Below are 15,369 nucleotides of genomic sequence, written 5' to 3'. Positions count from 1 at the left end.
AATCAAACACACCAGGAAAGGAACTACAATTTATGACAGGAAAGATGGGAAATTTTCACTCATACAATAGAAGATAACAAAATTCAAACAATAAAGGGGGAAAGCAACGAGAACGGCCTAGTCGGGAAGGAGTAGAGAGACATACACTAAGGTAGCACTTCTAGAGCATGATTGAAATCAGCCTATGAGGGGGCACATGCCGCATGGAACAGCCGGTTTTCAGCTCAAATTTAAATTTCTTAAATAAGAATTCCACTGTAATATGAAGGGGTAATGAGTTCTAGAGAAAAGGGGCTGTGAAAAAGAAGGCCCGGTGTCCAGTTGATTCAAGCTGGGCCGGGTACCACTAGGCGATGGTCGGACTGTAACAGACGGGAAGGAAAATAGGGGATTGTGAGTGAAGATAAATAAAGGGAGAAGCCTATTCTCAGTGATTTGAAAGTAAGTGTAAGGGTCGTGAAAATGATACGCTGTTCAACCAGGAGCCAATGGTAATCTTGTAATAACGGGGAGACATGGTCAAAATAGCAGCATGGCAAAGCAGTCTAATGGCTATTATTGCTGAATATTGCTGGATAGCTGGTTAAGTGCATATTAACAGAATAGCACTCAGATGAACTATTGCCATATGAACACACACATCCCTTATTTGTCCTGTTTGTCTGTCCTGATTAGATTGTAAGCTCTATTGAACAGGGACTATCTCATACGTGTTTAGTGTACAGTGCAGCATACGTCTAGTAATGCTATAAAAAATGATAAGAAATAGTAGTATATGTGCACACATATGGACATATATACTAATATTCTAAGCATTTACACTGTACCTGCACATAAATATTAACTTAATAGACTATTGTACGCCACATTGAGCCTGTCCATGGGTGGGAATAATGTGGGATATAAATGCCATAAATAAATAAATAAAACATGTAGATTACACACAAAACAAGTTAACTTCTTACTGCACATTAGTAAAAGGGCCTCTTAGTTTAAAAAGATTTACCTATGGTCTTGCACCTGTTCATTTGAATTAAATAATTCTCCCATTACAGCATTAGCATAAATCCACCACAGCTACTAACAATCATAATGCAGGATAACAGAAAAAACAAATTCTAACTATTTAGTAAGTTGGTTATTACACATGAAGGCCCATTTTAGATAAATTGTGGGAAGGAGAAAAGAGATGGTCAGGTCAGGATGTGCACAATTCCCCCTGGTATTTTTACAAAGCCTTTAGTAAACATAAAACATCTAGGTAGACACAGTGCTTTTTTTGTGCCGGTACGCAACGGTACGGCGTACCGGCACCTTTTTCTCCTCCTCCCCTCCCCTCCCATTATTTCCAGCGATTCTCCGCCTCTCTCCTGCCCTCCCATCGACGTGCAGTGATTTTTCCGTCCCTCCCCTGCCCTCACCTCTCCCATTTCCAGCGATTCTTCATCCCCCAGCGTCCTCCTTCATTGCCTGCCAGCCAGCGTCGGACGCAGAAGCGAACGGTGCAGGCAGCGATTGGCTGGCAGCGTCGTAGCTTCCCTCTGCAAGTCCCGCCTATGCGTAAACAGGAAGTTGTAGGCGGGACTTGCAGAGGGAAGCTACGACGCTGCCAGCCAATCGCTGCCTGCACCGTTCGCTTCTGCGTCCGACGCTGGCTGGCAGGCAGTGAAGGAGGACGAAGAATCGCTGGATATGGGAGAGGTGAGGGCAGGGGAGGGACGGAAAAATCGCTGCACGTCGATGGGAGGGCAGGGGAGAGGCGGAGAATCGCTGGAAATAATGGGAGGGAAGGGCAGGGGAGAGAGAATTGCTGGACATGGGAGGGAAGGGCAGGGGAGAGAGAATTGCTGGACATGGGAGGGAAGGGAGGGAAGGGCAAGGGAGAGAGAATTGCTGGACATGGGAAGGGCAGGGGAGAGAGAATTGCTGGACATGAGAGGGAAGGGCAGGGGAGAGAGAATTGCTGGACATGGGAGGGAAGGGCAAGGGAGAGAGAATTGCTGGACATGGGAAGGGCAGGGGAGAGAGAATTGCTGGACATGGGAAGGGAGGTAAGGGCAAGGGAGAGAGAATTGATGGGATGGGAGGGAAGGGCAAGAGAGAGAGAATTGCTGGACATGGGATGGGAGGGAAGGGCAGGGGAGAGAGAATTGCTGGACATGGGATGGGAGGGAAGGGCAAGGGAGAGAGAATTGCTGGACATGGGAAGGGCAGGGGAGAGAGAATTGCTGGACATGGGAGGGAAGGGCAGGGGAGAGAGAATTGCTGGACATGGAAGGGAAGGGCAAGGGAGAGAGAATTGCTGGACATGGGAAGGGCAGGGGAGAGAGACTTGCAGGACATGGGATGGGATGGGATGGAAGGGCAAGGGATAGAGAATTGCTGGACATGATATGGGAGGGAAGGGCAGGGGAGAGAGAATTGCTGGACATGGGATGGGAGGGAAGGGCAAGAGAGAGAGAATTGCTGGACATGGGATGGGAGGGAAGGGCAAGAGAGAGAGAGAATTGCTGGACATGGGATGGGAGGGAAGGGCAAGAGAGAGAATTGCTGGACATGGGATGGGAGGGAAGGGCAAGAGAGAGAGAGAATTGCTGGACATGGGATGGGAGGGAAGGGCAAGGGAGAGAGAATTGCTGGACATGGGAAGGGCAGGGGAGAGAGAATTGCAGGACATGGGATGGGAGATAAGGGCAGGGGAGAGAGAATTGCTGGACATGGGATGGGAGGGAAGGGCAAGGGATAGAGAATTGCTGGACATGGGAAGGGCAGGGGAGAGAGAATTGCTGGACATGATATGGGAGGGAAGGGCAAGAGAGAGAGAATTGCTGGACATGGGATGGGAGGGAAGGGCAGGGGAGAGAGAATTGCTGGACATGGGAAGGGCAGGGGAGAGAGAATTGCTGGATATGGGATGGGAGGGAAGGGCAAGGGAGAGAGAATTGCTGGACATGGGATGGGAGGGAAGGGCAAGGGAGAGAGGATTGCTGGACATGGGATGGGAGGGAAGGGCAGGGGAGAGAGAATTGCTGGACATGGGATGGGCAGGGGAGAGAGAATTGCTGGACATGGGATGGGAGGGAAGGGCAGGGGAGAGAGAATTGCTGGACATGGGAAGGGCAGGGAAGAGAGAATTGCTGGACATGGAGGGGAGAGAGGTGAATCGCTGGATGGGGAGGGGAGGACAGGGAAGAGAGAATTGCTGGACATGGAGGGGAGAGAGAGGTGAATCGCTGGATGGGGAGGGGAGGACAGGGAAGAGAGAATTGCTGGACATGGAGGGGAGAGAGGAGAATCGCTGGACAGGGAGGGGAGGACAGGGAAGAGAGAATTGCTGGACATGGATGAGAGGGGAGAGAGGAGAAATGCTAGAAATGGATGGAGAGGAGAGCAGGAGATAGAGAATTGCTGGACATGGATGGATGGATGGAGGTGTTGGCTAGGAGAGAGGAGAAATGCTGACTTGGATGGAGGGGAGGAGAGAGGAGAAGTGCTGGACATGAATGGAGGGGAGGAAAGAAAAAAGAAGATGCACATGGATGGAGATGAGGGAAAGGGAAGAGGAGAAAAACTGCACATGGATGGAGAAAATAGGCAAAAGCTGGATTCATGTTATACCTCCTCCAGTCAATTCCATGGAGGAGGACCCAGCTTTTACTTATGGATGCAGGGCAACAAAAGAAGAAGAAAGGAAGAAAGTAAAGAAATAAATGGAAAGGAAGCCCTGGAAATGGAGTTAAGAGAACAGATAGCAGCAGAATCAGAGACTGGGACCAATATGGATAGAAAAACAAAGTCACCAGACAACAAAGGTAGAAAAAATCATTTTATTTTCATTTTAGTGTTTGGAATTTGTCTTATTTTGCACTGGGTATACTGGAGCTGTAACAGCTTACAGAAATTATTTATAATGAAAAAAAATCAAATTATTTTTTCTCCTATACTAGTATAATATTTTCAATGATGTCTGTTTATATGCGCCATGGCTGGTACAAGGGGTGTGACTAATGTGGGTGTGGCTATAATAGGGGCGGTGCCATGTGTGGTGACCCCGCCCACAATGAGTACCGGCACCTTTTTTTCTACAAAAAAAGCACTGGGTAGACATCAGCAAATACAAAGCTGTACACAGCTGGGGAGGGGGTCAGCTTTATTTAAAATCACTACTCCTGACATCCATGCACCCCTTCAATCTTCAATACCCCCCCCCCACCCAGCAGTCCAGAACCTCTAAACTACACTCAGATAGTGAAGATCTCCCTTGAACTCCCTCAGCTCCCTTAAATAGTGAAGATCTCCCCTGAATACCCTTACCTCCCCAGTCCTATTCCAAACACCTACTGGGGGGCTCTCCAGGAGTGATCCTCAGTTGCTCCTGCTTTGTTGATCTCTGGGTTCAAAATGGCACCTTTGACCCTAGTGGTAATCTCTCAGTACTACATCTGGGAGATCAAGCTGTCAAATAAGGATGTAAAGCCTACAGAACGCTTGGTATCCACATGCAGGGCCATCGGGGGAGGGGGGGGGGCAAAATTCCCCAGGCCTGGCCTCCAAGGGGAGGCCAGGTGCCTGCAAGCTTCTTTCTGCTTCTGGGTCACTCTCTTCCTCCTGTTGCTCCTGCATGCGGGGACCTGGGTTATTGTGTTAGTACAATCATCTGGGTCCTGGCACACAGGGGCAGGAGACAACAGACCAAGGAAGGTAAGGGGGGTGGGATGATGGCTTGAATGGAGGGGGCGGCATGGCAGCAACTCAGATGGGGGGTGTATTCTTGCCTCAGGCTCTGTTCTGTCTCTTGGCAGCCCTGTCCACATGTATTCCCCATGCTGCTATTTACCCATGGAAATGCTGCTAATTTAGCACTCCTTTGATCTTTAATAAGTACCCAACTAATGAACCAGACCCTTATTGGAGTCCATATCCATGATGACTAAGCCTTTGCTGACAGAACGTTTCACTTCCTGCACCTTGATAACTTGTTTTTACAAAAAGCAAAGAATAAAACATGAATACCAATAAAGACTAGGCAATTTGTGAGCTTTATTGCAACTTAATGTCTTTTAATTTCAGTAATTGGATCACTGTTTCAATCCCCAGAGGCTAACTCAAGCACAAGAATGAAATGTGCAGGCAATCAAACATACTGAAAAGATGCAGAGACTGGACCTAGACCTTAAGATTGCTTCATTGTTGAAAGAAACACACACACACATGAATGAACAAAAGGAAATACAACAGTCTTACTGTACCTCATCTAATTCCATTTCATCTGGGCTTTCCCAAGGGTTAATAAACTTTTCACGAGATTTCTTCAAAGGCACAACGATTATATAGTAACCTCTGTAAAAAGCAAAATGCAGTGATGAGATTGAATTAGCAGTATTCAAAATTAGAATCAATGATACAAAGCTACCAAAACATATTATGGTTTTCTGAAGCCTAGATGAATCCCAGAGCCACATGATAACAATGAGGTGGATACTTAAAAGACATAACTGGTTAAGTTGGCAGCACTGAATGTTGCAGCATAAATATAAACAAATATATCCAGTTATCTTTATGCCTAATGTTTGTATGGCCCAGCTTAATCGTTTATCTTTAACCACATAGCATTGAATAGGGATGCCTCAAAATCCCTCTTTTCAGCAGGCTAATGATAGGCCAGGCATCGACTAGTTTAGCCTACTACTACTAACTTCTATTGCATTACTAAATGTAAACAGCAACGTACACAAACAGTCCCTGCCTGATAAAAGGTAACTGGGTCTGCCAAAGTTAACCATACAAATCATGCATTTATTTATTTAAAAAACGTATACCCCGCCTAACACTAAGCAGCATATAAAAACTGCCACATACAAAATGCAATAAAAACACACAAACACATTACATTTGGAATTAATCCCAGTAATTAAAAAAAAAAATCAGAATACGAGGGAGCTAGATTTTCAAATGTATACAGCCACACAAAGTGCCCAGTGGAGAGAATTTTGAAAGCCATCAAAAGTGAGACATATAAGATGCTTAAATGTGAATTTGAGAGTACTTTAAAATGTGCTGCTCATCTAACTAATACTAGGGTATTCTCACAGAGATCATGCCATTGAGAGTTGCCAAAAACTAGACTGTATCAGACCCAAAGTCATCAGACTACCCACACCATCAAACATCACATGACAGACAAAGATTTTGCAAACAATATGAGGCTCAATCTATCCTATAATTTCTAGCTATACAATAATGATTTGCATATTCTATGTCTATGCATGTGAAGGGTAATTCTATAAGAGGGTGCTGAGTTTATGAGGGTAAGTAAATGCCTGCTTATGTGCTATTTTATATAGGCAAATAGATGCCTATATACCTTTACAGAATAGTAGTGTAAACCGCAGAAATTATGTTTATATTGCAGATGCAGAGATGTACACTTGATCTCAAGCTGGTATAACTGTCTACAACTAGACTGTTTAAGTATTTGCATAAATTAGCAAATTTTATAATCTACATGCCTACTTGCGAACTCTGCCTCTGCATATGCTTACCAACAAATTGTGGGCTCCTTTTACAAAGCTGCGGTAAACGAGGCCCTGCAGTAGTCAGCGCGTGGAATTGGTGCACACTGAGGCCCCTTTTACCACAGTAGTAGGCCGGCGGCAGTGCCAGATTGGCATACGTCAACATCACGGCAGCTCTACCGTGGCATTGTAAAAGAGCCCCTATGTGACATTATGTCAACATGTGTACTTTAGTGCCAGTCAGTGCTTTATGGAAGGCAAGAATTAAATTAATAATAAAAAAGGCCTAATGTCATTTTTACACACCTCTCCTTGTAGCTACTAAGACAGCCTAGAAATGGACCTGTACCAGCAGGACAAAGTTGAGATCTTTTTGGCAAAAGACGATTATATGTAACATGAAATACATAATTGCGTGCACGGAGAGAAGGATAGGAAGCGAGCAGAACTGAAATTGGGAATCTCATGTTATGTTCAGTGTATGGTATCTTCCATTATTGCATCTAGCATGATGCCAAGGCGCACTAGCATTTTTAGTGTGCGCTAAATGCTAGAGATGTCCATATATTCCTATGGGCGCCTCTAGCATTTAGCGTGTGCGAAAAACACTACCGCGCCTTTGTAAAAGAACCCCTAAGGGGGGGGGGGGGGGGTGGAGTTATTGACATGGACTGTGAGGAGATCAGTGATAGTTGACTATATGGGTGAATTTTGTAAGGATGGGAAGAGGGAGGGTTGTTATTCAAAAATAGGTTGTGAACATTGTCTTTGTGTCTTATTTGATGTTTAGTTTATCATTGCTTGCATAAACAGTTTTGTGATGATTATTGTATCTGATCAAATGTCAGCACTGTTTGCATCCCACAATATATATTAAAAACAAACAAACACACACACATGGGTTACCATTAATATATGTTATTTTACTGTTAACCCATTATTAGTATCTAGGACTCACTGTATAAAATGGGACCTCTGCAAAAATAGCATGAGTGAGTGGTAAAATAGCATGTCTTAATGGTGTTTCACGTTGGTAACTAAGAGGACCTTTTACTAAGCCGCGTAAAAGCCTACATGCGCCAATTTCAAGTTACCACCTGGCTGGGCAATAATTTCATTTTTGATGTGCTTCCACTATGTATGCCAAAAAATTATTTTTATTTTCTGGCGCACGGTGCTACCGGGCAGTAAAAGCCATATGACACGCATAGACCCTTACTAATAAGTCAATGGCTGGCGGTAAGGTCTCAGACCCAAAATGGATGACAATTTTCATTTTTCCGCATGTCCATTTTCGGTCAAAATTAAAAAAGGCATTTTTACAGGTGCGCTGAAAAATGGATCTGCACGCATCCAAAACACACACTTATTTATGTATTTATTTGTTGCATTTGTACCCCACATTTTCCAACCTATTTGCAGGCTCAAAGGCGTTTGCCCAGTCGGTGGATAACAAATACAAAGTTGTATAGTGATCGTATGAGGTATAACTCATCAAATCCAAAGGTCACTACTCCATCCTCATCCTCCTCGACCTATCCGCTGCTTTTGACACTGTCAATCATAATTTACTTCTTGCTGCACTATCCTCATTTGGGTTCCAGGGCTCTGTCCTCTCCTGGTTTTCCTCTTATCTCTCCCACCGTACCTTCAGAGTACATTCTCATGGATCTTCCTCCACCCCCATCCCGCTCTCTATTGGAGTTCCTCAGGGATCTGTCCTTGGACCCCTTCTTTTTTCAATCTACACCTCTTCCCTGGGCTCGCTGATCTCATCTCATGATTTCCAATACCATCTTTATGCTGACGACACCCAGCTTTACCTCTCCACACCAGAAATCACTGCGGAAACCCAGGCCAAAGTATCAGCCTGCTTATCCGACATTGCTGCCTGGATGTCCAACCGCCACCTGAAACTGAACATGGCCAAGACCGAGCTCATTGTCTTTCCACCCAAACCCACTTCTCCTCTCCCTACACTCTCTATTTCAGTCGACAACACCCTCTTCCTCCCCGTCTCATCTGCCCACAACCTCGGAGTCATCTTCGACTCCTCCCTCTCCTTCTCTGCCCATATCCAGCAGACAGCCAAGACCTGTCGCTTCTTTCTCTATAACATCAGCAAAATTTGCCCCTTCCTCTCCGGGCACACCACCCGAACTCTCATCCACTCTCTCATCACCTCTCGCCTTGACTACTGCAACCTACTCCTCACTGGCCTCCCACTTAACCATCTATCCCCCCTTCAATCCGTTAGAACTCTGCTGCCCGTGTTATCTTCCGCTTAGACCGATATGCTCATATCACCCCTCTCCTCAAGTCACTTCACTGGCTTCCGATCAGGTACTGCATACAGTTCAAGCTTCTCCTACTAACCTACAAATGCACTCAATCTGCAGCCCCTCATTACCTCTCTACCCTCATCTCCCCTTACACTCCTACCCATAACCTCCGCTCACAGGACAAATCCCTCCTCTCAGTACCCTTCTCCACCACTGCCAACTCCAGGCTCCGCCCTTTCTGCCTCACCTCACCCTATGCTTGGAATAAACTCCCTGAGCCCATACGCCAAGCCCCCTCCCTGCCCATCTTCAAATCCTTGCTCAAAGCCCACCTCTTCAATGTTGCTTTCGGCACTTAACCATTGTACCTCTATCCAGGAAATCTAGACTGCCCCCAATTTGATTGACTGCACTTTTTTGTCCTTTAGATTATAAGCTCCTTTGAGCAGGGACTGTCCTTCTTTGTTAGATTGTACAGCGCTGCGTAACCCTGGTAGCGCTTTAGAAATGTTAAATAGTAGTAGTAGTAGTAAGTGAAGGGTTGGATTGGATGAAGATTGCGTGTTGTCCTGTCCCTTTACATTATCTCAGGCCATTTTTCAGGGCGCCTTAGTAAAAGGACCCCTAAGCTACTAAGTCAAGGTGCCACTCATTTATACCCTCTGACTTAAGCCAATGACTTATAAGGTTTCATGTATCACTTTGCATTTTGTAGATTTTCTTTATCAGCATTATTTTCATTGTGGGCATCAACTACTTCCACTAATAGAGTTAAGCTCCCATTAAGGAACAAATGATCTACTCATATGTGTGTTGTAAAGTCTCTTCAGATACCTTCATTGAAGCAGTCCCTGTAAGCCTACCACAGATAACCTCCAACAGGATCTTTCACATACCATTGCAGGTTTTTCCTTGTCTCTTTATGAACAATTTTGAGAAATAACGTAACATATTGTAGTAGCAGTTGGACAGTTGCGCACTATTAAATGCAAGATACTCTAGTTCAATAATTTAAGACAGACAGGTTTTGGCAGATCTTTGAACAGTGCTTACCAGTTTCAACAGCTAATTCCTGGTAAGAACGACAAAATGTTCTGTAAATGAGAAATGTGTCTGAGAGTCATATTGCTGGATCCTATATTTATTTCAAGATAATACAGGAGCCAGAAATACTTTGCTGGAAATTAACTCTTTCCTGCAGCATAAAGAATAAAATTTAAATTGTTATATTATGCCCTCTTGGTCAATTCATTTCAATCTGTGAATCAACATGGGAACAGAGAAGAACGCAATCAATTACACAGTGGATAACAAAGTGACAACACTGCACATTTATCCATTGAGGCAATTTTGAAAAGGGACAGCGTGTCCCCGATCTCACCAGCCCACCATTGAAATCATCACAGCGCCTCACCTGTCACCCCCGTGACTGAAAGTGCAGCAGCAGCAGATTGGATTCGCCTCCCTTCGGGCCTTCCCTCCCTGTGTCCCACCCTCGTCTGATATAACTTCTGCGAGGGCGGGACACAGGGAGGAAAGGCCCGAAGGGAGGCAAATTTGATCTGCCGCTGCTGCGCTTTCAGTCACGGAGCGAGGTGACAGGTGAGGCGCTGTGATGATTTGAGTGCAGGGGGCCCGGCCCGGTGGCGGATGGAGGGGGGGGGGGTCGGTGGGGACTGTGGCATGGCAGTGACGACCTCGGGGGGGGGGGGGGGGCACGGGGGCAGCCTTGCCCCGGGCCCGGCCCAGTCTCTCTGTGGCCCTGCTCCCTTCAGCCATCTTTTCTTCAAGCTGAAGAGCCCTAGCCGCTTTAGCATTTCCTGATTGGGAAGTCATCCCATCCTCTTTATCATTTTTGTCGCCCTTCTCTGTACCTTTTCTAATTCTGCTATATCTTTTTTGAGATGCGGTGACCAGAACTGTACACAATATTTGAGGTGCAGTCGCACCATGGCACGATACAAAGGTATTATAACATTTTTTAGTTTTGTTTTCCATTCCTTTCCTAATAATTCCTAACATTCTATTTGCTTTTTTGGCCAGTGCTGCACACTAAGCAGATGGTTTCAACCTATCATCAGTGATGATACCTAGATCTTTTTCCTGGGCAGTGACTCCTAGGGTGGAACCATGCATCATCTAGCTATAGTTTGGGTTCCTTTTTCCAACATGCATCACTTTCCTCTTACTCACATTCTATGCCATTATTATTTGCTATATTATTAGAATTTACAATAAATCTTCAAATCTGGTAGACTACTGAGTTGTTTATCATCCCTCCTACTGATGGTCATTGCTTCTTTTTCTCACCACTGAAGATTCACCAGATCCAACTATCCTCCACCAGCACAGGCCAAATCCAGCACACTCCTCCCTGCCTCTCCCCCCCAACCTAAATTAAATGTGGATGATTGTCATACCTCTTTGCCCCCAACCTGACTAACCCAATGTCCCCTTTTAATTTAAAGCTTTGGCCTCCTCTACTGCCTCAGATCCTGTAGGTTTTCATGGATCGTCTTCTAGCATCTTTTCCTTAGCCTGACTGTCTGTTTGCTTCTCTCTAATGCCGCAGCATATTCTCCTTCCAACTTTCAGCTCCACAGTCACCACTGAAGCCATGCAGGTATGTCCTCAGCAGGGTGCTCATGTGCTGAACTGACACATCATATGTACGTCATTGCACATAGACAGATGTTACCCAGTGTCTCACCATATTAAAAATATGCAAAACCATATGAAGTAGGATGTTAAGGGAATAATTTGGAACACCTAATCTAGATGTTTCAAATTATTTGTATATCCAGCAGCACTACACAGATACCAAGCACCACTAAATATACTTGTAGAAGTACTCAAATAACTATATGTACAAGTTATAAGTAGAAGTGCTGAACAATATTCTCATGAAGCAGCTTTGAACTGTGAAGAGTCTTCCACCATGAAACTGTGCATTCAATTGCAAGAGACAAGCAGATTGCAAGTGATGAAAGTGCGATATTGCACCTCCCCCAACCAATGGAGGAGTCTGCACAACTCAATACTTAAGAGGAATTAAGGCTTCTATGTAGACTACAGACAGAAGCCATGAATATCGGCAATTGTACGTATAATTAGTACTTCTTCTGGACTAGCCTACAAACAAGCCTCCCACAATTTTTTTTTAACTGATATTCAGCATGTTACCAAGGGGTCAAATTCCATAATGGATAGGTGTCTATGTTAGAAAAGAAAGCAGGTGTCTACTTTCCTTTATAGAATACTAGTGTAACCGGACATATTCACTTAAGAGTGAACACTTAGGCCAGCCACAGAACTGGTACGTGTGCATTTAAGTGCCATTGAGATACACATAACTTATATATTATTCCATAAGTTAAACGTGTAAATATGTGCATGCCCACCTATCAAATATAAGCTACAAAAGATATGTGCATAATTATACATAGACACATATCTGGCATGCACTTGTGTACGACGTAAGCACATATATGCTAGTATTCTGAACATTTACACAATAACTGGTATGTAAATGTTAGCGCTTACTTTATATAATTACCTCTCAAATGTGTACGTGCTTTTTGAATATCAGGTTCAGAGATGATATATAAGAAACTGCTTACTGCAAAACCTGGCTTAAAAAAAAAACACCTGAGAAATGACAGGTTGCACCCTTCCCACTACAGTTAACGACCTGATCATTTTCCTTCCCATTTCCTTCACATCACACATGGGAACCATACAGACAAAACAAGAATGGTTGGAACTAGAGTAATAACACTCAGTGATGGGACCATATATCTTGTTTTCTAGGCAACTCTCTCTCTCTCTCTTTCCTAATCCCTCATGGCAATATGCTGTCAGCTCTCTGATGGTATCTCTATTTTAAGTCAGCACAGAACAATTTCCATGAACGATCAACTAACTTTTGATAAATCTGATAACTTCTTCATGAGTAGAGCTCAAAAACGTTCTACTTTATTTCCCTAGAGGTAGTGGCGTATCCAGGAATTTCTTTTTACATGGGGGTAAAATCCTAACTGCTGCAGTCTTCACCCAGGTAGTGGCAGCAGCACTCGTAGGCTGCCTGCAGCCTGCACCAAGACTTCCTCCCTGAACCGTCCCGCTCTTCACAAAACAGGAAGTTGCATCAGAAGGGGTGGGATGGTTCAGGGAGGAAGTTCCGGTACAGGCCATAGGCAGCCTATGAGTGCTGTTGCCACTAGCCAGGTGAGGGCAGGGGGCCAGGTGAGACAAAGGACACATATGTAACAGACACTCCTAGTTTAAATACACCACTGCCTAGAAGCAGCACAGTGTTCGTTGTTCTAACTTTCTTCTTCCATATTTAACAGGTTCATTTCATGTAATGCCTAAATCTGGAACTCAGCAATTACTAGCATTTCTGTAGCTGTAATACCACCTCCAAGGTCCTTCCTGATGTGTTTATGTAGATGTTGGTACCTGGTCAAAATAGTCCCGACAAAAAAGCTCCAAACAAAAAAAGCTCCTGACATAATAGTCCCTGACATAACAGCCACTGTCAAAATGGCCTGCCCACAAAAAAACCCTTGACAAGTTAGCTCCCCGACAAAAGGGCCCGATTAGGTTGCCCAGAATCTGGGACTGCATTTTTTCCTAATAATCTTACCTTGCCAAACAGGATATGGTTGGTAAGACTACGAAAATTATGACTATTATTGTTTTTTTTTTGATTAGCATGTTGATGGAAGAATAGTTTTTTTTAAATAGCAGAACAGATCATGAATACCAGTTTGTAGCTATAGAATTTTGTTTATTTATATATGCTTTATGCAATTGAATGCTGGTAGGAGTCTTTATCAGTGAAGATTTCAGTTGTAGTTTATCATATTTTTTGTGATGTGTTATTTTTTCTTAGGGGGCTGTTTTGTTAAGGGGGCTATTTTGTGTAGGGGCTATTTTGTGGGAGGGGCCATTTTGTCAAACTTTATTTTGTTACAAGGCTGTTTTCTCAGGGCTTTTTTGTCGGAGCTATTTTGTCAGAGCTATTATGACTGGGTGACTTAGATGTTTGAAAAGGGGATGGATAAAAAGTCAGTGCTTCTTCCAAGTTATAGATTTCCACACTACCTTTCAACTGATTCTGCCATTACAACCATTATTGCAAATATATTACCTATTACCTTTAGCTCTTATCATAGGATGAACTTTCCTCTTGTTACCTAACCTAATTTGTCCCTTTACCCCAACTATGTATTTCTCCTATCCGGAACTGGTAATCACCACTTATGGAATTGTGTAAGCCACATTGAGCCTGCAAATAGGAAATAGGTGGGAAAATGTGGGATACAAATGTTATAAATAAAATATATATATATATATATATATATATATATATATATATATATATATATATATATATATATATATTCTCTCCTTTATTCTCAGCCATTTTCAGTTTCCTTTTCTAATTAATATTTTTTTTTAACTACAACGTAGCCCTGTTGGCGATAGAAAGAGGAGATGCTACCACAATAGAAAACACATTTTCTGGCTAGATACTGTTCAGTCCTGCTATCATCAATGATTTTTTTTTACATCCTAGTATTAGCCTAGAGAGATTTGCCAACCACTTCAGCAACAAACACTTCTGTGTAGGCTGTACTACTTGACATCCAATACTGTATTACTTCCACATTGTCCTGGGCTAACACATTTTGGTTTTCTGAAATTGTACCAATTCATAACAATTGGACTCACTTTATTTTATCATTTGCAGGTACTGCTGGAAGATCAACAGTTATCATTCCATCGGAGTTTGTCTTCCCAATAAAACCAGGCTTGGTACGCAATACATCGGGAGCAGTATTTGCTGTCACTCTGTGTTGGAGACCTCCAGCGCTGTTCCCCCGGTTTGTCAGAACAAAGGAATAAGAAGTCTCTGGCTTTAAGTTGGTGATGAGTTTCTGAGTAACTCGGCCGTCCACCTCAACAAACATCTTGCCATCGTCATAAAGGATCTAAGCCATTATATGATTTTGGTTAGAATTTAGGTATTTTTTTTTAAACAGCCTGACAATCACTGCTACAGAAGACAAATTAGGTACTATTGCACATAATCCTTCTTAGAACTTTAGAATCGAAAATATTATTGAACATATATCTATTACTGTTTTGTGTGGGGGGGGGAGTGGGGGGGGTTCATTTTTTTTTAGGAAATGTACTAAAAGTGACATGCATTACATTAAAACACTGCAGCAGAGGGCCGCTGAGAGACTGAGCCAGGCCTGGGGCAGGACTGCTGCGTAGCCAGACTTCAAAAATGGGGGGGGGGGGGCATTTGAGGGGAAGCAGCCACAGGGCAGGCAATGCAATGGAGAACAGCACTGGAGGAAGGCTTTTGCTGGCGGGGCTTCGGGACCCCTACCAGCCAAACCATGGGCCATGAAGCCAAACCTAATTTGGAATCCTGTGTGGCTGTGTCTACTTCTCCCCAGCCTCTAAGGGAGGAGCAGACACAGCCACACACGCCTTTCTCCTACTCCTGTCGGGACTTGGGTGATTGCCTAGATTCCAGTATAGAATACTAGCAT

General features: G+C 43.9%; 1 protein-coding gene across 12 annotated transcripts in view; it reads right to left on the bottom strand.

Annotated features, from left to right (window-relative positions):
- The window catches only part of PTPRD (protein tyrosine phosphatase receptor type D), a 1,064,164-nt gene that overhangs the window by 383,384 nt on the left and 665,411 nt on the right, over positions 1 to 15,369 (bottom strand). For all 12 annotated transcript variants that reach the window (XM_030194293.1, XM_030194296.1, XM_030194294.1 and 9 more), the window contains 2 exons: positions 14,537 to 14,796; positions 5,250 to 5,340 (listed from right to left, as the gene is read on the bottom strand). In XM_030194293.1, coding sequence (XP_030050153.1) covers positions 5,250 to 5,340; positions 14,537 to 14,796 — 351 coding nt within the window. The remainder of the gene's footprint in view (positions 1 to 5,249; positions 5,341 to 14,536; positions 14,797 to 15,369) is intronic.

This window comes from Microcaecilia unicolor, chromosome 2 (assembly GCF_901765095.1).
Source record: "Microcaecilia unicolor chromosome 2, aMicUni1.1, whole genome shotgun sequence".
Lineage (NCBI taxonomy): Eukaryota > Metazoa > Chordata > Amphibia > Gymnophiona > Siphonopidae > Microcaecilia > Microcaecilia unicolor.
The sequence above is the reverse complement of the archived record's forward strand: the minus strand, read 5'-3'. Positions and strand labels throughout refer to the sequence as shown.